The sequence below is a fragment of the Triticum aestivum genome, chromosome 5D, assembly GCF_018294505.1.
Source record: "Triticum aestivum cultivar Chinese Spring chromosome 5D, IWGSC CS RefSeq v2.1, whole genome shotgun sequence".
Lineage (NCBI taxonomy): Eukaryota > Viridiplantae > Streptophyta > Magnoliopsida > Poales > Poaceae > Triticum > Triticum aestivum.
In genome coordinates this window covers 250,433,190-250,460,929 of record NC_057808.1, presented here as the reverse complement: position 1 = coordinate 250,460,929, position 27,740 = coordinate 250,433,190, and the positions used below count along the sequence as shown (strand labels likewise).

The 27,740-nt window shown below is 46.0% G+C and overlaps 2 protein-coding genes and 1 long non-coding RNA gene across 3 annotated transcripts; 2 read left to right on the top strand and 1 right to left on the bottom strand.

The window, feature by feature from the left end:
• The first annotated feature begins 14,504 nt into the window (after positions 1-14,504).
• On the top strand, positions 14,505-17,846 carry LOC123120510 (protein enabled homolog). Its single transcript, XM_044540523.1, has 3 exons — positions 14,505-15,392; positions 17,157-17,227; positions 17,330-17,846. Exons 1-3 carry the CDS (start codon positions 14,631-14,633, stop codon positions 17,412-17,414), a joined length of 918 nt encoding a protein of 305 aa, XP_044396458.1. The 5' UTR covers positions 14,505-14,630; the 3' UTR covers positions 17,415-17,846.
• Positions 17,847-18,386: 540 nt separating this feature from the next.
• On the bottom strand, positions 18,387-21,683 carry LOC123120509 (asparagine synthetase [glutamine-hydrolyzing]). The gene is made up of 12 exons (XM_044540522.1): positions 21,313-21,683; positions 21,139-21,234; positions 20,669-20,810; positions 20,367-20,557; positions 20,125-20,286; positions 19,964-20,044; positions 19,661-19,882; positions 19,458-19,592; positions 19,262-19,342; positions 19,089-19,175; positions 18,864-18,971; positions 18,387-18,767 (listed from the first exon to the last, which is right to left on the bottom strand). Exons 1-12 carry the CDS (start codon positions 21,529-21,531, stop codon positions 18,534-18,536), a joined length of 1,758 nt encoding a protein of 585 aa, XP_044396457.1. The 5' UTR covers positions 21,532-21,683; the 3' UTR covers positions 18,387-18,533.
• On the top strand, positions 20,614-21,781 carry LOC123120511 (uncharacterized). Its single transcript, XR_006459470.1, has 2 exons — positions 20,614-20,820; positions 21,130-21,781. It is a non-coding gene; the product is annotated as an uncharacterized lncRNA (long non-coding RNA).
• Positions 21,782-27,740: the final 5,959 nt, after the last annotated feature.

Below are 27,740 nucleotides of genomic sequence, written 5' to 3'. Positions count from 1 at the left end.
ATCCCCGCTGCTTCCACCACCACGCCGTCGTGCTGCTGGATCTCCATCAACCTCTCCTTTCCCCTTGCTGGATCAATAAGGAGGAGATGTCTCTCCCAACCGTACGGGTGTTGAACGCGGAGGTGCCGTCCGTTCGGCGCTAGGATCATCAGTGATTTGGATCACAACGAGTACGACTCCATCAACCCCATTCTCTTGAACGCTTCCGCTCGCGATCTACAAGGGTATGTAGATGCACTCATCTCTCTCGTTGCTAGATGACTCCATAGATTGATCTTGGTGATGCGTAGAAAATTTTAAATTTCTGCTACGATCCCCAACAGAAATTTAGTGAGAGATCATCTTTTAATGCTACCGTCGAACTAAGCAAAATAAGATGCATAAAGGATAAACATCACATGCAATCAATGTAAGTGATATGATATGGCCATCATCATCTTGTGCCTTTGATCTCCATCTCCAAAGCACCGTCATGATCACCATCGTCACCGCCGCGACACCTTGATCTCCATCGTAGCATCGTTGTTGTCTCGCCAACTATTGTTTCTACGACTATCGCTACCGCTTAGTGATAAAGTAAAAACAATTACAGGGCGATTGCATTGCATATAATAAAGAGACAACCATATGGCTCCTGCCAGTTGTCGATAACTCTGTTACAAAACATGATCATCTCATACAATAAAATTTAGCATCATGTCTTGACCATATCACATCACAACATGCCCTGCAAAAACAAGTTAGACGTCCTCTACTTTGTAGTTGCAAGTTTTACGTGGCTGCTACGGGCTGAGCAAGAACCTTTCTTACCTACGCATCAAAACCACAACGATTTTTCGTCTAGTATGTGCTGTTTTAACCTTCAACAAGGACCGGGCGTAGCCACACTCGATTCAACTAAAGTTGGAGAAACTGACACCCGCCAGCCACCTGTGTATGAAGCACGTCGGTAGAACCAGTCTCGCGTAAGCGTACGCAATGTCGGTCCGGGCCGCTTCGTCCAACAATACCGCCGAATCAAAGTATGACATGCTAGTAAGCAGTACGACTATTATCGCCCACAACTCACTTGTGTTCTACTCGTGCATATAACATCTACACATAAACCTGGCTCGGATGCCACTATTGGGGAACGCGGTAATTTCAAAAAAAAATCCTACGCACACGCAAGATCATGGTGATGCATAGCAACGAGTGGGAGAGTGTTGTCCACATACCCTCGTAGACCGTAAGTGGAAGCGTTATGACAATGCGGTTGATGTAGTCGTATGTCTTTACGATCCGACCGATCTTAGTACCGAAAGTATGGCACCTCCGCGATTTGCACACGTTTGGCTCGGTGACGTCCCACGAACTCACGGTCCAGCAGAGTGTCGAGGGAGAGCTTCATCAGCACGACGGCGTGATGACGGTGATGATGAAGCTACCGGCACAGGGCTTCGCCTAAGCACTGCAACAATGTGACCGAGGTGGATTATGGTGGAGGGGGGCACCGCACGCGGCTAAGAGATCAATGATCAACTTGTGTCTATGGGGTGCCCCCCTCCTCCGTATATAAAGGAGTGGAGGAGGGGAAGGGCCGGCCCTCCTATGGCGCGCCCCATGGGGAGTCCTACTCCTACCGGGAGTAGGATTCCCCCCCTTCCCTAGTTGGACTAGGAGTGGAAGGAAGGGGAGAGAGGGGAAAGGAAAGGGGGGCCGGCCCCCCACCCAATTCGTATTGGGCTTGAGGGGAGCGCGCCCCCTCCTATGCCTCCCTCTCTTCTCTCCCACTATGGCCCAATAAGGCCCATATACCTCCCGGGGGGTTCCGGTAACCTCCCGGTACTCCGGTATATGCCCGAACTCACCCGAAACCATTCCGACGTCCAAATATAGTCGTCCAATATATCGATCTTTATGTCTCAACCATTTCGAGACTCCTCGTCATGTCCGTGATCATATACGGGACTCCAAACTACCTTCGGTACATCAAAACACATAAACACATAATACCGATCGTCACCGAACGTTAAGCGTGCGGACCCTACGGGTTCGAGAACAATGTAGACATGACCGAGACACGTCTTCGGTAAATAACCAATAGCGGAACCTGGATGCTCATATTGGCTCCCACATATTCTACGAAGATCTTTATCGGTCAAACCGCATGACAACATACGTTGTTCCCTTTGTCATTAGTATGTTACTTGCCCAATATTCGATCGTCGGTATCTCAATACCTAGTTCAATATCGTTACCGGCAAGTCTCTTTACTCGTTCCGTAATGCATCATCCCGTAACTAACTCATTAGTCACATTGCTTGCAAGGCTTATAGTGATGTGCATTACTGAGAGGGCCTAGAGATACCTCTCCGACAATCGGAGTGACAAATCCTAATCTCGATCTATGCCAACTCAACAAACACCATCAGAGACACCTATAGAGCACCTTTATAATCACCCAGTTACGTTGTGACGTTTGGTAGCACACAAAGTGTTCCTCCGGTATTCGGGATGTTGGGGAACGTAGCAGAAATTCAAAATTTTCTACGCATCACCAAGATCAATCTATGGAGTTTACTAGCAACGAGAGGGAAGGAGTGCATCTACATACCCTTGTAGATCGCGAGTGGAAGCGTTCAAGAGAACGGGGTTGATGGAGTCGTACTCGTCGTGATCCAAATCACCGATGATCCTAGCGCCAAACGGACGGCACCTCCGCGTTCAACACACGTACGGAGCAGCGACGTCTCCTCCTTCTTGATCCAGCAAGGGGGAGGAGAGGTTGATGGAGATCCAACAGCACGACGGCGTGGTGGTGGAAGTAGCGGGATTCCAACAGGGCTTCGCCAAGCGTTGCGGGAGGAGGGAGATGTGTCACGGGAGGGAGAGGGAGGCGCCAGGGCTTAGGTTGCTGCTGCCCTCCCTCCCCCCCACTATATATAGGGCCAAGGGAGAGGGGGGCGCAGCCTTGGCCCTTCCTCCAAGGAAGGGTGCGGCCAGGGAGGAGTCCTTCCTCCCCAAGGCACCTCGGAGGTGCCTTCCCCCTTTAGGACTCTCCGTTTATCTTATCTCTTGGCGCATGGGCCTCTTGGGGCTGGTTCCCTTGGCCCATATAGGCCAAGGCGCACCCCCCACAGCCCATGTGCCCCCCCCCCCGGGGCTGGTGGACCCCTTGGTGGACCCCCGGACCCCTTTCGGCACTCCCGGTACAATACCGATAAAGTGCGAAACTTTTCCGGCGACCAAAAGAAGACTTCCCATATATAAATCTTTACCTCCGGACCATTCCGGAACTCCTCGTGACGTCCGGGATCTCATCCGGGACTCCGAACAACTTCCGGGTTACCGCATACTAATATCTCTACAACCCTAGCGTCACCGAACCTTAAGTGTGTAGACCCTACGGGTTCGGGAGACACGCAGACATGACCGAGACGACTCTCCGGTCAATAACCAACAGCGGGATCTGGATACCCATGTTGGCTCCCACATGCTCCTCGATGATCTCATCGGATGAACCACGATATCGAGGATTCAATCAATCCCGTATACAATTCCCTTTGTCTATCGGTATGGTACTTGCCCGAGATTCGATCGTCGGTATCCCGATACCTTGTTCAATCTCGTTACCGGCAAGTCTCTTTACTCGTTCCGTAACTCACATCATCCCGTGATCAACTCCTTGGTCACATTGTCCACATTATGATGATGTCCTACCGAGTGGGCCCAGAGATACCTCTCCGTTTACACGGAGTGACAAATCCCAGTCTCGATTCGTGCCAACCCAACAGACACTTTCGGAGATACCCGTAGTGCACCTTTATAGCCACCCAGTTACGTTGTGACGTTTGGCACACCCAAAGCATTCCTACGGTATCCGGGAGTTGCACAATCTCATGGTCTAAGGAAATGATACTTGACATTAGAAAAGCTCTTAGCAAACGAACTACACGATCTTGTGCTAGGCTTAGGATTGGGTCTTGTCCATCACATCATTCTCCTAATGATGTGATCCCGTTATCAACGACATCCAATGTCCATGGTTAGGAAACCGTAACCATCTATTGATCAACGAGCTAGTTAACTAGAGGCTTACTAGGGACATGGTGTTGTCTATGTATCCACACATGTATCTGAGTTTCCTATCAATACAATTCTAGCATGGATAATAAACGATTATCATGAACAAGGAAATATAATAATAACCAATTTATTATTGCCTCTAGGGCATATTTCCAACTGTCTCCCACTTGCACTAGAGTCAATAATCTAGTTCACATCACCATGTGATTAACACTGACAGGTCACATCACCATGTGACCAACATCCAAAGAGTTTACTAGAGTCAACAATCTAGTTCACATCTCTATGTGATTAACACTCAATGAGTTCTGGTTTGATCATGTTATGCTTGTGAGAGAGGTTATTTAGTCAACGGGTCTGAACCTTTCAGATTTGTGTGTGCTTTACGAATATCTATGTCATCTTGTGGATGCTACCACACGCTACTTGGAGCCATTTCAAATAATTGCTCTACTGTACGAATCCGGTTTACTACTCAGAGTCATCCGGATTAGTGTCAAAGTTCGCATCGACGTAACCCTTTATGACGAACTCCTTTTCACCTCCATAATCGAGAAAATTCCTTAGTCCACTAGATACTAAGGATAAGTTCGACCGCTGTCATGTGATCCATTCCCGGATCACTATTGTACCCCTTGACCAACTCATGGCAAGGCACACTTCAAGTGCGGTACACAGCATAGCATACTGTAGAGCCTACGTCTAAAACGTAGGGGACGACCTTCGTCCTTTCTCTCTCTTCTGCTGTGGTCATGTCTTGAGTCTTACTCAATTCTCACACCTTGTAACACAGCCAAGAACTCCTTCTTTGCTGATCTATTTTGAACTCTTTCAAAATCATGTCAAGGTGTGCGTTCTTTGAAAGTATCATCAGGCGTCTTGATCTATCTCTATAGATCTTGATGCCCAATATGTAAGCAGCTTTATCCAGGTCTTCCTTTGAAAAACTCCTTTCAAACAACCCTTTATGCTTTCCAGAAATTTTTACATCATTTCGGATCAACAATATGTCATTCACATATACTTATCAGAAATGTTGTAGCGCTCGCACTCACTTTATTGTAAATACAAGTTTCTAACAAACTTTGTATAAACCCAAAAACTTTGATCACTACATCAAAGTGTATATTTTGACTCCGAGATGCTTGCTCTAGTCCATGGAAGGATCGCTGGAGCTAGCATACCTTTTAGCATCCTTAGGATCGACAAAACCTTTCTGATTGTATCAGATACAACCTTTCCTTACGAAAACTGGTAAGGAAACTTGCTTTGACATCCATCTGCCAGATTTCATAAATGCAGCTAATGCTAACATGATTCCGACGGACTTAAGCATCGCTACGGATGAGAAAATCTCATCGTAGTCAACTCCTTGAACTTGTGAAAATTCTCTTTGCCACAAGTCGAGCTTCATAGACGGTGACATTACCGTCCATGTCCATCTTCTTCTTAAAGATCCATTTATCTCGGATTTAATGGCTTCTAACCATTTGTCGGAATATGGGCCCACCATCGCTTCTCCATAGCTCATAGGTTCATCGTTGTCCAACAACATGACTTCCAAGACAGGATCACGTACTACTCTGAAGTATTACGCATCCTCGTCGTCCTACGAGGTTTGGTAGTGACTTGATCCGAAGTTTCATGATCACCATCATAAGCTTCCACTTCAATTGGTGTAGGTGCCACAGGATCAACTTCCTGTGCCCTGCTACACACTAGTTGAAGTGACGGTTCAATAACCTTATCAAGTCTCCACCATCCTCCCACTCAATTCTTTCGAGAGAAACTTTTTCTCAAGAAAGGACCCATTTCTAGAAGCAATTACTTTTGCTTCCAGATCTGAAATAGGAGGTATACCCAACTGTTTTGGGTATTCTATGAAGATGCATTTATCCGCTTTGGGTTCGAGCTTATCAGCCTGAAACTTTTTCACATAAGCATTGCAGCCCCAAACTTTTAGGAAATGACAACTTAGGTTTCTCTAAACGGTGTCGTCTCAACGGAATTGCGTGGTGCCCCTTTTAAAGTGAATGCGGTTGTCTCTAATGCCTAACCCGTAAACGATAGTGGTAATTCGATAAGAAACATCATGGTATGCACCATATCCAATAGGGTGCAGCTATGATGTCCGGACACACCATCACACTATGGTGTTTCAGGCGGTATTAATTGTGAAACACTTTCCACAATGTCTTAGTTGTGTGCCAAACTCGTAACTCAGATACTCATCTCTATGATCATATCACAGACATTTTATCCTCTTGTCACGACGATCTTCAACTTCACTCTGAAATTACTTGAACCTTTCAATAATTCAGACTTGTGTTTCATCAAGTAAATATTCTCAGCATCTACTCAAATCATCTGTGAAGTAAGAACATATCGATATCCACTGCGTGCCTCAGCACTCATTGGACTGCACACATCAAATGTATTACTTCCAACAAGTTGCTCTCTTGTTCCATCTTACTGAAAACGAGGCCTTTCAGTCATCTTGCCCATGTGGTATGATTTGCATGTCTCAAGTGATTCAAAATCAAGTGAGTCCAAACGATCCATCTGCATGGAGTTTCTTCATGCATATATATACCAATAGACATGGTTCGCATGTCTCAATCTTTTCAAAAACGAGTGAGTCCAAAGATCCATCTACATGGAGCTTCTTCATGCGTTTTATCCCAATATGACTCAAATGGCAGTGCCACAAGTATGTGGTACTATCATTACTATTTTATATCTTTTGGCACGAACATGTGTATCACTGCGATCGAGATTCATTTTAGGTGCAAGACCATTGAAGGTACTATTCAAATAAACAGAGTAACCATTATTCTCCTTAAATGAATAACCGATTGCGATAAACATAATCCAATCATGCTCAACGCAAACACCAAATCTCGATGGTAGAGGGAGCATGCGATGCTTGATCACATCAACCTTGGAAAAACTTCCAACACATATCGTCATCTCACCTTTAGCTAGTCTCCGTTTATTCCGCAGCTTTTATTTCGAGTTACTAACACTTAGCAACTGAACCGGTATCCAATACCCTAGTGCTGCTAGGAGTACTAGTAAAGTACACATTCATATAATGTATATCCAATATACTTCTGTCGACCTTGCCTGCCTTCTCATCTACCAAGTATCTAGGGTAGTACTGCTTCAGTGACCGTTCCCCTCATTACATAAGCACTTAGTCTCGGGTTTGGGTTCAACCTTGGGATTCTTCACTAGAGCAGCAAACGACTTGCTGTTTCATGAAGTATCCCTTTTTACCCTTGCCCTTCTAGAAACTAGTGGTTTTACTAACCATCAACAATTGATGCTCCTTCTTGATTTCTACTTTCGCGGTGTCAAACATCGCGAGTTGCTCAAGGATCATCATAACTGTCCCTGATATGTTATAGTTCATCACGAAGCTCTACTAGCTTGGTGGCAGTGACTATGGAGAACCATCACTATCTCATCTGGGAGATTAACTCCCACTCGATTCAAGTGATTGTAGTACTCAGACAATCTGAGCACATGCTCGACGATTGAGCTTTTCTCCCTTAGTTTGCAGGCTTAAGAAACTTGTCAGAGGTCTCATACCTCTTGACGTGGGCACTAGTCCGAAATCCCAATTTCAGTCTTCGGAACATCTCATATGTTCTGCGACGTTTCAAAAACGTCTCTTGTGCCACAATTCTAAACCGTTAGCATTACGCACTGAACTATCACGTAGTTATCAAAACGTGTATGTCAGATGTTCCGCAACATCTACAGACGACGCTGAGGTTCAGCACACCGAGCGGTGCATTAAGGACATAAGCCTTCTGTGCAGCAGTGAGGACAATCCTCAGTTTACGGACCCAGTCCGCATAATTGCTACTACCAACTTTCAACTAAATTTTTCTCTAGGAACATATCTTAAACAGTAGAACTAAAGCGTATGACATAATTTGCAAAGACCTTTTGACTATGTTCATGATAATGAAGTTCATCTGATTATTGAATGAACTCCCACTCAGATAGACATCCCTCTAGTCATCTAAGTGATACATGATCTGAGTCAAACTAGGCCGTGTCCGATCATCACGTGAGACGGACTAGTCATCATCGGTGAACATCTCCATGTTGATCGCATCTACTATACGACTCATGTTCGACCTTTCGATCTCTTGTGTTCCGAGGCCATGTCTGTACATGCTAGGCTCGTCAAGTCAACCTAAGTGTTTCGCATGTGTTCCGAGGCCATGTCTGTACATGCTAGGCTCGTCAACACCCGTTGTATTCGAACGTTAGAATCTATCACACCCGATCATCACGTGGTGCTTCGAAACAACGAACCTTCGCAACGGTGCACAGTTAGGGGGAACACGTCTCTTGAAATTTTAGTGAGGGATCATCTTATTTATGCTACCGTCGTTCTAAGCAAATAAGATGTAAACATGACAAACATCACATGCAAATCATAAAGTGACGTGATATGGCCAATATCATCTTGCGCCTTTGATCTCCATCTTCGAGGCGCGGCATGATCACCTTCGTCACCGGCATGACACCATGATCTCCATCATCATGATCTCCATCATTGTGTCTTCATGAAGTTGTCTCACCAACTATTACTTCTACTACCATGGCTAACGGTTAGCAATAAAGTAAAGTAATTACATGGCGTTTTCATTGGCACGCAGGTCATACAATAAATCAAGACAACTCCTATGGCTCCTGCCGGTTGTCATACTCATCGACATGCAAGTCGTGATTCCTATTACAAGAACATGATCAATCTCATACATCACATATATCATTCATCACATCCTTTTGGCCATATCACATCACATAGCATACCCTGCAAAAACAAGTTAGACGTCCTCTAATTGTTGTTGCATGTTTTACGTGGCTGCTATGGGATTCTAGCAAGAACGTTTCTTACCTACGCAAAAGCCACAACGTGATATGCCAATTTCTATTTACCCTTCATAAGGACCCTTTTCATCGAATCCGATCCGACTAAAGTGGGAGAGACAGACACCCGCTAGCCACCTTATGCAACTAGTGCATGTCAGTCGGTGTAACCTGTCTCACGTAAGAGTACGTGTAAGGTCGGTCCGGGCCGCTTCATCCCACGATGCCGCCGAATTAAGATAAGACTACTAACGGCAAGTAAATTGACAAAATCGACGCCCACAACTACTTTGTGTTCTACTCGTGCATAGAAACTACGCATAGACCTAGCTCATGATGCCACTGTTGGAGAACGTAGCAGAAATTCAAAATTTTCTACGCATCACCAAGATCAATCTATGGAGTTTACTAGCAAGGAGAGGGAAGGAGTGCATCTACATACCCTTGTAGATCGCGAGTGGAAGCGTTCAAGAGAACGGGGTTGATGGAGTCGTACTCGTCGTGATCCAAATCACCGATGATCCTAGCGCCGAACGGACGGCACCTCCGCGTTCAACACACGCACGGAGCAGCGACGTCTCCTCCTTCTTGATCCAGCAAGGGGGGAGGAGAGGTTGATGGAGATCCAGCAGCACGACGGCGTGGTGGTGGAAGTAGCGGGATTCCAACAGGGCTTCGCCAAGCGCTGCGGGAGGAGGGAGATGTGTCACGGGAGGGAGAGGGAGGCGCCAGGGCTTAGGTTGCTGCTGCCCTCCCTCCCCCCCACTATATATAGGGCCAAGGGAGAGGGGGGGCGCAGCCTTGGCCCTTCCTCCAAGGAAGGGTGCGGCCAGGGAGGAGTCCTTCCTCCCCAAGGCACCTCGGAGGTGCCTTCCCCCTTTAGGACTCTCCGTTTATCTTATCTCTTGGCGCATGGGCCTCTTGGGGCTGGTTCCCTTGGCCCATATAGGCCAAGGCGCACCCCCACAGCCCATGTGCCCCCCGGGGGCTGGTGGACCCCTTGGTGGACCCCCGGACCCCTTTCGGCACTCCCGGTACAATACCGATAAAGTGCGAAACTTTTCCGGCGACCAAAATAAGACTTCCCATATATAAATTTTTACCTCCGAACCATTCCGGAACTCCTCGTGACGTCCGGGATCTCATCCGGGACTCCGAACAACTTCCGGGTTACCGCATACTAATATCTCTACAACCCTAGCGTCACCGAACCTTAAGTGTGTAGACCCTACGGGTTCGGGAGACACGCAGACATGACCGAGACGACTCTCCGGTCAATAACCAACAGCGGGATCTGGATACCCATGTTGGCTCCCACATGCTCCTCGATGATCTCATCGGATGAACCACGATATCAAGGATTCAATCAATCCCGTATACAATTCCCTTTGTCTATCGGTATGGTACTTGCCCGAGATTCGACCGTCGGTATCCCGATACCTTGTTCAATCTCGTTACCGGCAAGTCTCTTTACTTGTTCCATAACTCACATCATCCCGTGATCAACTCCTTGGTCACATTGTGCACATTATGATGATGTCCTACCGAGTGGGCCCAGAGATACCTCTCCGTTTACACGGAGTGACAAATCCCAGTCTCGATTCGTGCCAACCCAACAGACACTTTCGGAGATACCCGTAGTGCACCTTTATAGCCACCCAGTTACGTTGTGATGTTTGGCACACCCAAAGCATTCCTACGGTATCCGGGAGTTGCACAATCTCATGGTCTAAGGAAATGATACTTGACATTAGAAAAGCTCTTAGCAAACGAACTACACGATCTTGTGCTAGGCTTAGGATTGGGTCTTGTCCATCACATCATTCTCCTAATGATGTGATCCCGTTATCAACGACATCCAATGTCCATGGTTAGGAAACCGTAACCATCTATTGATCAACGAGCTAGTTAACTAGAGGCTTACTAGGGACATGGTGCTGTCTATGTATCCACACATGTATCTGAGTTTCCTATCAATACAATTCTAGCATGGATAATAAACGATTATCATGAACAAGGAAATATAATAATAACCAATTTATTATTGCCTCTAGGGCATATTTCCAACACGGGAGTTGCATAATTTCATAGTCATAGGAACATGTATAAGTCATGAAGAAAGCAACAGCAACATACTAAACGATCAAGTGCTAAGCTAACGGAATGGGTCAAGTCAATCACATCATTCTCTAATGATGTGATCCTGTTTATCAAATGACAACTCATGTCTATGGCAAGAAAACTTAACCATCTTTGATTAACGAGCTAGTCAACTAGAGGCATACTAGTGACACTCTATTTGTCTATGTATTCACACATGTACTAAGTTTACGGTTAATACAATTCTAGCAGGAATAATAAACATTTATCATGATATAAGGAAATATATAAATAACAACTTTATTATTGCCTCTAGGGCATATTTCCTTCACCAAGGACACACATGTGATTTTCACACCAACTTTGATGCACTAGAGCATGTGTTTGTAGTTCAAATTTGAATTATGCACATTAAATACCCAGAAACTCAATTAATGTATAAAAAAGGCCAAACGAAGCCGGAATAATTCCAAATTTTAACACGACACTCATATAGTTATATGTTGCCTTTGTAAAAGAATCAAGGGGGGAAGCAGCGTATATAGTTTCGCACACAAAGGTGACACGTTCCCTCTCGAAAGCACGAGCCTTCTTCAGAGAAGCTCTGGTTTGCAAGAAGTTTATACCAAAACTTGTCCTAATTTGGCCAAAAAATTTACCACAACATGTTGGTGCCATGAAATGACACCATGACAAGTTTCATGATTTTCAAGTGAGTTTTGAATTTACAAGAATTTTAAAACCAAGTTTCTCAATATTCCCGGCTGAGCCACGACGCCCAGATGTTTGAATTTATTCCCATTTCTTGCATGGGACCTAGAAATTCACCCAAGGACACACATGTGATTTTTCAACCAACCTTGGTGCACTAGAGCTTGTGTGTGTAGTTTAAATTTGAATTATCCACATTAAATGCCCAGAAACTCAATTAATGCATAAAAAGGCCAAACGAACCTGGAATAATTCCAAATTTTAACATGACACTCATATAGTTCTACGTTGTCTATGTAAAAAAATCAAGAGGGGGCGCAGCGTATGTCATTTCGCACAAAAAGGTGACACGTTCCCTCGAAACCACACACCTTCTTGAGAGAAGCTCCAATTTGCAAGAGTTTATACCAAAACCTGTCCCAAATCGGCCAAAAAATTTACCACAACATGTTGGTGCCATGAAATGACACCATGCCAAGTTTCATGATTTTCAGGCATTTAATGAGTTCACCTCTTGTATCTCTAAAGATAGGATCCATGGTACCGTACTAAACCCTTCTGTCGCTGGTATTCAGAATAGCTTTCACCGTCTCTATGCCCTTAGCCTCTCCGTGACTCGATCTCTGTGATCCTGGGTACCTATAGGGACAAAGATTGCGAACAAGAGAAGAGACAACTATGAAACAATTTTATTCCACACATACAAGACATCAAAGTACATTCATTGATCCCTCCAACAAACACATCGGGTTGTAGGGCTATGCCTCAACCCATGACCTTACCGAACTACTCACACATGGCGATCATCATTGATGATAATATGTCTTAAGTTGCCGGATGTGATACACAATCATGAAGTATGGCTAGTTTGGATGAGTGCTATGGTGATGGTGGTGACAATGGATATGGAGATGGGAAATGGCGGCAGCTAGGGTTGCTGTGGATGACGAAGATTGAGGTTTCAGTGATGTCTTGTTCCCTGTTTGGCGATGTCCCCTTCATGATGGGTTGGATCAGGGGACTCCGCTGGCAGCTCATATGAGAGTGTTCGCTCGTATGAGATGCCGTCTTGCACTCTGGTGGCTTCCTGCGCCTCCCACTTTGGCTCGACTTATCTCCTTTTTACTCATCTCCATGTATGTGCTTGATTTTGTCCATGTTTATCCCCATTCCCGTGGAAAAAAAATAAAAGATAGGATTATGGAATCATTTGCATTTGTTAGTCATTAGTAGCAATATCGGAGCGGATATCTCATTTTTTATGAAATAGACCGGTGCAATCCCAGGTGTGATGAGCGTAAAAATAACACTCATCACTAGCCCGATAGCCCACGTGCCCGACCCATGGAGGGCCTGGCCCAACATGTTTATAATCAGACCATGTCGACATGTGGCCTGCCTAGAGATGTGCCTGGGCCGCGAGGTTGGGCACGATTGCATGACATGACCAGTTTATTTTTTTCCAGAATTTATATATATGTTAGCCCCCAAAACAGCCTAAATAGGCCCAAAACAACCCAAAAAGGTGGGTCGGTGGGCAGCCACGTTTCCTTGATGTGCCATGCCCAGGCTAGGAAGTGGGGCACGACGGCCGGCCCGACACGGCTGGGTGGGCCTGCCGGACATCTGGCCAGGTCTGCATTTGAATGTGTTCATGAACATATAAAGTATAGGGTTCAGATTCGAGGATAAGTGTTAGACTACCCCGTGGAGTGTTCAGGTTCCCATGAAAATCAAAACCTTCTTATGGTGCCTTGAGAGGCACTCTCTCCATACGGAAGATATGCGTCACCACCGAAAGATGAGCCCAGAAGAGCAGTGTCGGTTTTGCGGTGTCATTGAATCTTCAAACTCTCCATAGTTGAGTGTACAACAACAAGGTGTGTATGAGCTTTAATGGATGAAGATCTAATGGAGCGGATTGTTGACATCAGAGAGCCAAGTGCAAAACATTTGCTTTTTAGGATGTTGGAATCATTATCACATGCAAATTTAATAAGTTATTGGTAACCTTGTGGCGATTTAGACGGCAAAAAGGAAGGCCGTCCATGAAGAAAATTTTCAGAGCCCTATGCCAACATACATGTTTGTTCAACGTTTTATTTCTGAGCCTGACAACATGAAACCCCTAGAAGCTGCAGTCATGCCTTGGGCTGCCCACGTCCCCCCATCTATAACTGTTGGAAGCCAACCCTAGTCGATCATGTTAAAACTTATGTTGATGGTGGTCTAGCCCATGGTGGCGATGGAGGTGTAGCGGCGGCAGTATGCAGATGCGCAACGGAATTTATCTTGGATCATCGACAATTGTCTGCCCTGGCATGAAGTATCCGACATCAGTGGGGGCTCTTGCGTGGAGGAAGGCACTCACACTCACGAAAAATTTGATAATGACTAAGGTGGTTATTGCTTGTGATTGCAAGCAAAACATGAACGATATCAAAGATGGTTCCGGGGGCTCTTACTCGCCCATTATTAACGAGTTTATTCTTAGGTCTAGCTATTTTGATAGTTGTTCGGTTGGGTTTGAAAGTCGAGCTTCAAGTTTTGAAGCTCATAATCTTGTCAAACATGCCGCTTTGCTTGATTAGTGTCACTATTTGTGGCTTGCTAATCCTATGACCCAACTTATATTTCGACGGACGTTTATATCGCGCAATAAAATTGTTGAACCCCTCAAAAGTATTGTATATACTCCTTTTTACCAATGGGCTCACTAACCATATCTTCCGTAAGCGAAAGCCAGTGTAGGAGTATGAAACGGACATCCGCTCCTTAGTCCTCGTACATCTCAGAACCTTCTTCCTGCTTCCCCCACATCCCGGCGGCGGCCACGGCTGATCGGAGAAGGGGGAAGAATGCCGTGCTGCCACTGGGTGCTCTCCGTGGCCGAGAGCAGCAGCAACAACAAAACGCCGTCATGGCTCCACCGCCTCCACACCAAGGGCGGCCTCTCCTTCCCCTCCCACCTCCAAATCGATGACCTCCTCTATGGCCGAACCCAGCTGTCCCCTCCCTCTCCTCCTCCGCCTGTCCCCCCTCCGCCGCCGCCGTCCGACCGCGAGGCCGCCGCCACCAACCCCCAAGACCCGCCCCCTAATCCCAAGTCTATCCCCAAGCCACCCCGCAACCCCGCCCCCCCAAACCCTAGCGATACCAACAACAACCATTCGCCGCCGCCGCCGTCGCCGCCGCCGTCGCCGCAGCCGCTCTCCGGCGTCATCTCCGAAATTTTCGCCGTCCCCTCGGCCCCGCGATCCAATCGCCCCCTCAAGCCCTTCCGCAAGCAGTACCGACCCCGCCCTCGCCCCAACGTCAAGTCCGCCAACAAGGACGACAAAGACAAGGCCAAGGCCAGGAAGCGCCGCCGGGCCGATAGGGATGCCGGTGCTGAGCACGGGGAGAGGCGCTCCAGGACGGAGGTCACCGTCATCGACACCAGCACCGACGGGTGGAAGGCCGCCAAGGTACTCGTCCGCAGGGGCGCCAACTGGAAGATCAGCGACAGGAAGCACTCCGAGATCTCAGAAACTGAGGATCTAAGCAAGGGCAAGAGGAGGGCCGGCCTTGTTGCCAAGGTACTGAGAGATAAAAAGAAGGGGAAAGGCGCTGCCTTGCCGGTGAGTACTCTTCATGTTTTATGTACTGTTTAATTTGCTTGTCCCTGCATTGGACAAGATCATATATTTATCAGTTCGTAGGGTTGGTGTCTACCATCCAGTAAGTCCGCATTCGCACTAAATTGCAGGATGCTTCTAACGATTACCAAACTATATACGTGCTCAGATCATGGCTTCTATTCATGTTCAGAAAATTTGCGCATGATAGGATCGTAATGTGGATATTGATGCTGAAATTGTGCCCCCTATAGTTAGAGATGGCAGATTCAGTTGTTACTAGATCTTATTAGTTCTTCTAAAGTTCTAATGCCGCTGTTTAAGGCTCCATACTCATTTGCTTGCGTGTCTCTATGCGCGACCTGTGCATGGTTAGCTGTATATATCTGAGCCTGCACACATATGTAGAGACATGCGGAATTCAGCAGTTCCTGGGATAATTTGATATATTGACGTGCTTTGGTAACTCTATATTTGTGTTTATAAATCATACAAGTCCGGTGGTTTGGTTGTTACTATCCTACTTCAAGGGCAGTGCTTGTGTCGTTAGACATTTTTGGGAAGTCACCCTGAGTATTTCGGTGGGCAAAGATAGAAGCCACATGGGTTGATGGATTATGACTGTAGTTACTAGTTGGGGTGGGTTGGATGTCATGCGTATTTGGTGTTTCTGGTCCTGGATTGTGAAACATTTCTTTTGTTGAGTGTTTTCTCTTATGCTGGATTATGTTATCACGTGAAACAGAGTCTAGTGTAGTTTCTTCTGTTACGCCAAGCAGGAGATGCATATATTATGTGTTGGTTTCACGGCGAGAATGTTCCTTTAAAGAAGCACATCTGTTCACTTGCTTAATCTTAATTTTTGAATAACTGTTCCTTGAAGTTTAATCAGATGGTTTACCTTTTTTCTTAGATTTTTGTATGTTGTGACCGAGGAAAAAAAGAATGGCTTAATCTCTGACTCATTGTAGATGAATGGTCTCCCAATAAAAAGGCACTAAGATGACGTCCGCAACTCTAATCGCTTGATTAGCAGCAGCCTGCGTCCTTCAGTTTTGACAGCCTGCTATGCCCGGGGGGCACATGCGGACGTCCGCATAGTCAGACTAGCTGATAAGAACAGTACAGCTTGTATCTAGCTCCTGCAGTTAGAGTTGCCGACTAGCTTAAGCTTAACTCAAGTAAACATACAGGCTCGTGTAGACATACAGGCCCAAAGCGATAATATCATTTTTGTGTGCTGACGCTGGGCGCCGGCGGCTGTGGTGAACGGCAGCATGCCTGATGCTTCAATTCGCTACTGCGGCTGCTCGTGTCGTGTTTAGCGAACTAGGCGGACCTGGCAGGCTCCACAGGACGTGTCCACTAGGCCCGCTTTGTTTTTGCGGCTCGTCCGCAAAGCCATTTAGGTGATTTTGGCGGCGCGGACGAAACGGGCTCGCGGACGTCCGCTTCCGCCTGCATCCTGAGTAAAGATGTGCTGCATGGTTCTTTAGGAAAAGAAACAAGTTTTAGTTTAGTTACTTTCGTTGTACTTAGCAGCTGTCATCAGATTTGCCATTTGGTATTGTGGCTGCCTCATCGGAAAACCAAAATCTGTTGAGCACGAGATAAGCTTTGCGGTTAATCTACGTGTTAAGATGGTACGATAGTGAGTGGAAGTGTATTAGTAGCTCTACGATGTACTACTATTGTTACATTGATAAAATGCAATGGATTGAGGATGCATTTTTTTCTAAGGCTTTGCTTGATGCATGTGTACCCCAGGGAAACATCCATCCTAGTAGTGGAATTCTGATTAAGGTACCGGATGATGCTGCCATTGAAGCACCAAAAAGGTAACCTGATCATTTCTCTGGTGTTAGGATGCTTTTTTGTTGTAAGCACAAACCATTGAGTTGCCTTTAGATGCTAATTTTTTTTTTATGTGAACAATGCAGACCAAGAAGCTGCGAACCAGTACCAGTAGGCCAAAGTGCACCTATTCTTCAGTTACCAAGTTCAAGTACCTGTAGCCAGCCTTGAAGGTGGCTTTAAAACAGAAATGAAGGCATGAAGCCAGGAATCGCATAGCAACATATTTTCATTACTTTGGGATTAACAAATTTAGCAAACTCATTAAGTTTGTGTTATCCTCTTCATCTGTTGATGTCTTCATTGGTCCCTACTAGATATAATGATTCACATCATTCATGGTATCTTAAGTTGGAACCTGCAATAATTTCATGTTCGAATATGAACTTTTGCAACTTCGTCTAAATGCCGGTGCTAGCTAATGTGGCATTAGGTATGGGTTTGATCTATTTTAATGGATGGAGTAGATGATGTTTATACCGTTAGCTCAGTTATTGACTTATTGTACAAGTTCAGTTGCTACTATCGGCAAACTGTTGCCTGTAAGTTATAAAGAATTGACTGGGGGCAAAATTACTTCTGGTGCGAGTTTATTTTGTCCAAGCCTCCCATCTTGATGGGATATCTTGCAATAGTGATGTTTACTTTTGGAGAAAGAAGATGTCATTTTATTCCATATAATCATTGACATACATAAAGGCTCATTCGGAATGCATGAAATTCACCTGGAGAAGGTCAATTCTCCTCGCAGAACCTGGGAAACCTTTCAGGATTCCTAATATGGCCTTAATTGCCATGTTGTATTAAAAGTAAGTTTTGTTGGAGAAGGATTAGATATGTTGGTTGTAAACAAGTGATCTAATATAAGAGGTCAAATGAATTTATTACTCACTGTTCAATTCAACATCTTCTTTTCTTTAGTGGTAGTTTTGTTCTAAATGTAGGTAGGCTACTCGTCTGTTCAGCTCATACCGCTTTGTATTCAGAAAAATATCTTGTTTTATCATGCTAACTATGACCTCTTTGGACTATTGTAGCTAATATTGCAACTTTGTCATCCTTTCAAGTTGGTTAGATGTAGCCGTTTATGTCAAATAATAACCATCATGTAATAATGTTTTGATGGAAGTTGCCAGAAAAGGATTAGAAATCATCCGGTCTCCGATTTCATAAGAACAATAGAAACATTAATGCACAATCTTCACTCAAACCTTAGGTCTGCACCACTCTAATGGCAAGACCAGGTACATCTTATTTCTTATCAGAAACGGCAAGCAGGACAGGACACCATCAACTCTCAATTGCGACACCAGGCGCCGCAACCTCGATCATCCTTGGCTTCTTGCTGGTTCCTGCCATGATGGTTGCTGGGAGATGCTCCTGTTCATAGGCCGAGAGATGGACTCCAAGTGCTGCTCTCCCTGAGGGATCCAGGTTCCCTGACCACTGGGCATCCCACTCTACCGCCTTCGCCGTGCTGCATGCAACGCTTGGCCCACCTGGCACCGTCAGGATCGCCGAGTTCTGGTACAAGAGCAACAGATATGCTTGCATCAACATAGTTATTTCTATGGAAAAGTGAGTTTTCTGTTTCATGTTCTTGCTGTTTTATTTGCTCACCTGGGGGAAGAACCTCTCAAATATCATCCTGTAACAGTAGGCCTCTTTTGTAGTCGGGGTGTTGTGTGGGTAGATGAACTTTGCATTTGACATCATCTTATCTGTCACCTGCATTAATAATTTTACATCTCGTGTAATTATACCATTTTACAAATAACTGATTTTTTACTACAATTTTATGCATAACAGTGATGTGTTGAACATGAGAGGCAGCAATGTTTTTACATTTGATTCTGCGTGAGCCTTTAGGCCATCAATCCAGCTGTAGCCAACACCATCACTGAACTGCTCTTTCTGCCTGTACAGAATGTGCTGCAATTGCCACACAATAGGAACTGTTAACTCCACTGCTCTATTAACATATTGATGTAGCAGAAATTTGAAATAAAAACTGTTACCTTCGGCAGGAATGGTTGCTCCTCGTCATCAAATGCTTTCCTCAGCATCCATTTCTCAATTCTTCCAAGATCAGGCCGGATCTGTAACATCAGATATAGTAATTGTCTAAAAGTAGAAACTAGGAAGACATTTTACAACAATATGGTATGCTCTTTCTCTAGTTTCTAGATTTGTAAGGTTTGAGCTTGAGCATACCATCTTCCACTCAGGATCAATGCTCATTGCCTCATTGATAAACTCCTTGTCCAAGAATGGCACACGTGCTTCGAGGCCCCATGCAGATGTTGCCTTGTTGGCCCTCAAGCAATCGTACTGATGCAGAGCTTTGATCTACAGTGTAATCATTATGTCAGGGTGTCTGAATCTGCCATTTTTCTGAAAATTTCTTTCCTATTCACCTTTTGACATGTCTCACGGTGGAGCTCCTCTTTGTTGGGTGCCTTGTGGAAGTAGAGGTACCCTCCGAAAATCTCATCGGAACCCTCACCAGAGATGACCATCTTGACCCCAAGTGACTTGATCTTGCGTGACATCAGGAACATTGGCGTGCTTGCCCTGATTGTCGTCACATCATATGTTTCGGTGTGATAAATCACATCCTCAATTGCATCAATGCCGTCCTGCATTGCTTTGTGCTATTAGTACAACAACTAGTCTGGTATGGTCAACAGATGAAGCATGCTGCTGTTCATGCTTGCTACCTGAACAGTGAAGGTGAACTCATGGTGCATGGTGCCCAGGTAATTGGCTACCTCCTTTGCAGCCTTCAGATCAGGTGACCCCTGCGTAATAATATTGTGGTGCAATTTGTTGGAAATCTGCTAAAGGTTAGTGTCATTGTTGATCTTTTTCAGTTCCATACCTCAAGTCCGACACAAAAAGAGTGAAGCTTAGTCCCCCAGCGCTTTGCAGCCTTTGTTCCTGCCAGGTGACGAACTGTAACGGCTGCAACCAATGATGAGTCAAGGCCACCAGAGAGTAGAACACCGAATGGAACGTCCGTCATAAGCCTCTTGATGACAGCCTGAAAGAAGACTACACAGTTAGACCATGGTGGATCTTAAAATTGTTATTTTTGAGTTTCAGGCAATGGCCTTGTCTGACCTTTTCGAAAGCCTTCCTGAGAGCAAGTGGGTCATATGGCACTGAAGGAATGACCTCGGAGAACCAAGGTGGGTTGTACCATCTCTTGAAGCCTCCCTGCTTGCTGGAGTAGAGATGGCCAGGAGGAAAGATCTCAAAGTGCTCACAATCATCATTCAGGCCCTTCACCTCTGATGATATCCATACCGACCCTGGCAATTTGCAGAACATGAGCAGGTAATGTTAGACATATTTTACTTATTCTTGACTAGGTAGTATCACTACTCCGTGACAAGATTGTCTGAGGGTAGGTATCGACTTACCATCAATTCCCCAGCCAATATAGAGGGGTGTGACGCCAATGGCATCACGTGCAGCAATGAAGCTGTTGTCGCGTGTATCGAGCAAGACGAAGGAGAAGACACCATCCAGCATGTCGATGAAGTTCTCCCCATGCTCCTCGTACTATACAATGGTAAAATTAAGTTATGCATCCACTTGTCAATCACATATTTCCAGTTTTGTTAATTATCTTCTTTTCTCGTTTATCAGTTACATGGAATCATTTCTCTGTTTACGGTGGTCCCTCATGAAAGGACTTCAAATGCAACAAATGTCATTCTGGTGTTATTCGTGTCTTTCCCTCACAGAGTTGGTTTTTTGACTTGTGATAGATATGTTAGTGTCTTGCAACTTGGCGCACCATATCTTAATGGTATCATGACTAGTAATTGTTGTTAATGAGGGGGAAGAGGAGAGTTGACATTTGAATGCTGTCATGTAGGTGACTGACCAGGTGTGCGATGACCTCGCAGTCGCTGCCTGTCCTGAACGTGTGGGAGGAGAGCTGCGCCCGGAGCTGTTCATGGTTGTAGATCTCTCCATTCACCTGCAAGGAGTACTTGTTTTAACAGAAAGAACCAAGCTACAATAGCGGCAGAGATATACACACAGAAAGTAAACGTACTGTGACGACGATGGACTTGTCCTCGTTGTAGAGCGGCTGGTCGCCAGAGGCAGGGTCGATAATGGCGAGGCGCTGGTGGGAGAGGTAGCAGTCGCCAACCTGGTGCATGCCGCTCCAGTCGGGGCCGCGGTGCTTGAGCCTGCGCGAGAGCTCGAGCACGCGCACTCTCTTCCCCTGGGTGTCATCAGCGCAGCCCAGCACCGCCAGTATGCCGCACATTTTCCTGGATCGACGGCAACAGTATGTAGCTAGAAGATCTCTCTCTGTGCTTCTGAAGGAGGATGGGTGTGCCGTATGAGTTGCACAAGAGCGTCTATTTATAGGCTGCCAAGAGCTGAGCTGAGCTGAGAGTGAGGAGCGTAGCGGGGCGCCGCGGTAGACCAGTAGCATGTTGCATGGTGTATTATCACATGTATTCTATTCCATCTTTTCCTTTTCCTTTGGGCTGTTGCGATGACTCATCTGATCCTGACCGCCTTGCCATCTCCATGCATTATTGATTACTCCCTCCGTTCCTAAATACTTGTCTTTCTAGGCATTTCAAATGAATATCACATACGGATGTATGTAGACATATTTTAGAGTGTAGATTCACTCATTTTACTCTGTATGTAGTCATTTGTTGAAATGCCTAGAAAGACAAGTATTTAGGAACGGAAGGAGTAGTTTATTGGTTCGTGTTCCTTGCTGGTTTTGCATCCTACTCATTATTGTTTTTCTTCGTGTATCTTACTCTGCATTTGGTTATTATTCTGGTGGTATTGTTGAACACTTTATTTGGTATATGTATGTCAGGGATGCATCTTGTTGCGTGATCCGGATCTCCTTGAATGAATATGCTATGCTGCCCATCGCTTACGTAGTAGGAGGACGAACGGCATTATTGGTACGAGTGTCGACATGAGACGTTCATGTGCGTGACTGTGGCTAGCAATAGCTGCTCTTGGCTCTATTGCTACGTGCCCAGTCCTTGCAAAAACTTGTATCCACTCTGCACTCTGGAGCTGCATGTGCCACCGCTACTCATTCGGGCTCATTGCTAGGCATGAAACAAGGTTGATCTTGTTGTTCATTTTGGTTTTGTGAACTGAAAAAGGAAAGCTAGAGAGCACGGAACAGGCTTCTGACTTATATCTCTACTAGGTAAATCCATATTTGTGTTTCGCTAGCTTATCAATGAAAAAGGCTTCGACTTATATCTCTACTAGGTAAATCCATATTTGTGTTTCGCTAGCTTATCAATGAAAAAGGCTTCGACTTATATCTCTGAAAGGTTACCTCCTTCGTCTGGAATTACTTATATCTAGATGTATTTTAGTGTATACGTTCGTTTGAGTGACAAGTAATATGTCGATTTGAGAGACAAGTAATTCTGGACGGAGGGAATATAAGGTAATCATCCAGGAAACAATATCTAATAAAAATGAAAAGATGACTAAGCACATAATGACCAAAAAGACTATTGCATTGAAAACCATACTAACCATCTTTTTTCTTTGATTGTACATCATCGCATGAGCTTGAATAATTCACTTGATAGGTAGTAAGGGAAATGAAAACCTGCAAATGTACATGTCATACCAGGCTTTAAAGACCGCATTAGTCACTTGTCATTGGAAACAAGATCAAGTAAGCGTTAAAGGTACAACAGTCAGGACATTATTCGACGCAACGCAGACTTGCGATCCTTCACCATCAGTTGAGAGTGTTAGAAAAATCATAACATGCCCAAAAACAAATGAAAAGAAGAGGTCGAAGTTGCCGTACCCAGAGCTAGTCAACTATTTTCCTCGATTGACACAAAGTGCCAAGATTAGAAGAATGGCAATAGATCTGACAAGACCTACCCTTGTAGTGGCAACAGATCTGGCATGACCTACCCTCATAGGACCTTCGTCAGCGTCAAATTGGACGCCGTAGAGGTATGGAGAGCCAGAGAGATATCATTCCAACATGCCATCGCCGCCACCACCACTAATGCTTCTAAGTAAAAAAAAGGAGAATAAGGACCTATTAAAACTAAGAACAATGAAAGGGACTGGTCAACACTTCGCCAGCCCCTGACAAGGTCGCCAGGTGGGAGAGAGGAGGGGGTCCGAGGTGGAGATCACCGGACGGAAGAGAGGAAGGAGACCAAGGGAACGGTGTGAAGATTTTCGATGACGGCTAGGATGGGAAAAGGAGGATGATAAACCAAATCTTGTTCTCTTTGGTAACTAATAACGAGAGCAATAAATACGATTATTCCTTCACTATCTGATACGCAATCGTATTAACTTACTAAAATATTTTATGCACCCGTTGCAGTGCAGAGCACAAATGATTGTTGGTAAACAAAGGATTGGTTGTGGAGAATAAAGCGCTTTGGAGGTTTGTCCTAAGCTTGGGTATTTGGGTCATCTTCCCCGCTGATTTAGGTGATAACTGGCGAACATCAGATTTTTTTGGGCCTCCCAGTGAACCCCCTCAAAGCCGTTTGATCGAACGAACGGCAAATTTTCTGTGAAACGTGACAATTTTGTCTACATTTTACTTTTGTATAACATGACAACTTCCGTCCTCGATCATGACAAATCCTACAAAGTTATGGCAATTTTAGTTAGTTTGACATGGTAAATTTGACGTTCGCTGAGAAAAACACCCAGGATACGTTCCTCGGATATTATGGTCCAATAAAAATTGGGCCATCTCATCGGAGATTTTGACGGCCGGCCGGAATGGATGGTCGAGCGAAAGAAGAGTGACAGGTCGCGTTAGACTCGATGAAAAAGAAAAGGCAGAGACGAAATCATCTACTCCTACTATCCAAGTTGAGCTAATCAAATCGATGGATCGGGTCGCCCACCGCCATGATGAAGGAAGAATAAACAAGGAGATAATAAGACAAGAGGGGCGGACGTCGCCGTCTTCACAGACGGATACACATCAGCAAGTCTAATCTCATCTGGTGCGCGCGCGTTCCCGTTTCCTCGCGTCCCCAATCTACATGCGCCCACGTGCTGACACGTAGTACGTACGTGTGGTGTGCCTCCATAGGACAGGGAGACATGGATGGCTGGATGGATGGGGTTACGGATAAGGATAGGCAGCTCACACGCACACGATGCATGCATGTGCAATTGTCTTTTTTTTTTCCGCTTTGGCGAGGAGTATGCGCAGTTGTGGTGCACGGGGTCGATTTTTCCCGCAGAAAAGGAGGAAATTTGTGCACGGGATGGACGTGGAGCAATTGTACATGCGCGCGCCGGGGAACCGGATCGGATCGGATCGATGAATGGGGTACGTATATGCTAGCTGCACATGCGCCTTGCCACGCCGTACTCTTTTATTTTTGAAAAAGGTTCCAACCAATTATCTTCAATTATGGTAGTACGAACACTAAAAATAATAAAAATTACATCCAGGTCCATAGACCACCTAGCGACGACTATAAGCACTGAAGCGACCGAAGGCGCGCCGCTGTAATCGCCCCTCCCTCGCCGGAGGCGGGCAAACCTTGTTATAGTAGACAGTCGGGAAGTCGTCGTGCTAAGACCCCATAGAACCAACGCACCAAACAACAACCACTGCAGATGAAGAGTGTAGATCAAAAGGATACAACCTGAAGACACACGAACAAAGACAAACGATGGACAGATCCGAGCAAATCCACCAAAGACAGATCCGCCGAAGACACACCTCCACACGTCCACCGATAATGCTAGACGCATCACCGGAGCGGGGGCTAGGTAGGGAGACCTTTATTCCATCTTCAAGAAGCCACCGCCGTCTCGTCTTCCTGAGTAGGACGCAAACCCTAAGAAAACTCGAAAAAAGATCTAAAAACAGAGCCCTCCCACCGGCAAGGGGCGAGATCCACTCCGCCTCCATGTCCCTAAGGCCACCGGAGACAGGACGGACCGGCGCCGGCGCCGGCGGGAGGCAGAATCCCCAAGCTTTTTGGAGGCGGCGGCTGGCTAGGTCAAGAGCCACGCCGTACTCCCTACCTTAGTTTTTTTCCAGTGGGCTATCTTAGGGCATGTACAATAGTTGATAAAATAGTTTTTATCTTAAGTCTTGCATGTAATTTAGACATGACAAAAAAATACAATGGGTCATTTCTTAACATTATCTTCAATAATTAGCCATTCCTAAAATTATGGTGAGACACATTGTGCTAAGAGATCATCTCTTGTCTTCTCTTAAATAAGAGAAGACAAACCTTTTTTTATGAGTTCTCTCTCCTCCATCTCATCATTTATCATACATGGCACTTCTAAGATAGCACCATTGTACATGCCCTCAGGGCTCAAAACACTCGTATACGACCGCGTTGTCCGAACGTGTTGTGTCATCCAATACGGATTCGTAATTTGTATCGGTCCAGAGAACGGTCTGAACATGTTTCTCCCGCAAACTGGAGACAAACGTGGGGGCTTTGCGGGCGTCCACCCTGGTCCACCCATACCCCTCCCTCACCCGCACGCGCTTCCCGCCTAAAACGGTCAGTGATGCTCCAGAGCATCAATGATGCATTCATGTCTGGCCAGAGCAGACGTGACCTCTCACTAGCGCCTGCATTGAGGCTACGCCGACCGAGAGAGCGATGCCTGCACCGCTTCCCGGTGCAGGTGACTGCTCCGCGTTCAAACGACATGACGAGAGTCCATTCGTCTACCGCCCACATTAATGACATGCGGTTACCGAGGCGGCTACTTCGACACCACCCTCCCGTCCCTCTTTCCGCCCACCATTGCTATATAAACTACTGCCCGACCATAGCCGTGGTCATCCGCCTCCGATCCCATTCTCCTCTTCTGACCACTCCCACCCTGCCTTCCTCGCGCTCCAAAGCTCTCTGGGATGGGCTGACGCCTGAGCAGTAGAAGGAGATGGCCGCCATTGTTGCCTGCTGGCTGGCCGGCAGGCAGCCGGAGGACGATGACGTACCAATGGAGGACGTGGCCAACGACGAGACGACGCCACCCTGGCCGGTGCATTGCACCATGACCAACGGCGAGGCATGTTCCCCTTACATGGACATGGTGCGGGAGGAGCAGTTCTGGGAGGCGCATGTTGATGCCGCCTACAACCACCGACTCCTCTAGGAGCACCAGCAGGAGGAGGAGCAGCTCGCCGACGGCAGGGCGATCGCGCCGGATGTGGACCTGGCGGAGCAGACGACGCTGCTCGAGTCCAATGGCTCCACCTCGCCCGCTGGTGGTACAACCCGCATCAGGCGGAACTGGAGGCCGCCTACAACGAGTTCGATGAGGTGGCGGACAAGGTGTGGGGCAATGACCGACGACGAGGCTGAGGACATTGTTGGCTCCGCTGAGGCCACGCTCCACCGCCACAATCACGAAGCCCATGTCATTGGGTGCCGCCGGCAGCGAGGAAGAGTAGAGCATGGTAGGTCGTCACCGCTCGGGTCCCAAGAAGGCCACCGCTCCTCCCTCCCGTTAAAGGCAAGCTTGGCAATGACATGGAGGCGGACAACTTCACTTCCCGGGACTCCGGAGGCGTAGCTGGAGAGTGTCGGCGCGGAAGTGAAGAAGAAGAGGCTTTAGTTCTCACGGCTCATGGCCGGACACAGAGAACGGACGCCGGCGATCATAGATTAGGTGTATTAATTATACCTCCAGAGTCGGACCCACACCGCTTTTAGTTGAAGTATGTCCGAAATGTAATGAAATCTGTCATGTTTATGTGAAATCCGGTCGTGTTTGAACGAATATCGTCCGGTTAGTTTGAATTGTTGTCCAAATGTATGTGGGCAGCATTGGATGGCGGCCTCCCGCATTCGTGTCTGTGAATCCCTCTATCCGTGGATGAACCCGAGAGGAAATTTGCGGGTCGCCGTTGAATATGCTCTTAGTTGAAGTGGTTCGATCCTTGCCCTCTATTTCAGTATTAGTTGCCGCTGATTTAGTATAAACTTTGTATAAAATCAACGGCACTTAATATGAATTGGTAGACGCAATATTCTAGCGCCTCACTCATGCTTGAATGCAACATTACGTAATGACCGATGAATCAACATGTCCATACATTTTATCGCATGGTAAATTTAAAAGCTTTTTTTAAAGAACATGCACGACCGTTGCATGTCTTTTCTATTAAAAAGAGAAGGACAAGGTTCATAAATTACATGTGTAGGTGTACAGGACAATTATAACTACACAATCATTACATACAATATGTAGACGATTATTTCACCAACATCATCTTTTTATGGACAGGCAAGGTATATGGCTACCCTTATTGTTGTCCTTGTCAGAGTTAGGTGCCATGTCATTATCATACCTTGTTGGTCACTGGATGCATCTACAGACATGTAGTACATGTATGCATGTTGGAAACAGTCTTGCATTATTATCTACTCTCATATCTAGCTAAGTGATGTCTAACAAGAAGGCGAGCTTGCAGTATTGGGGCACTCATAGCAA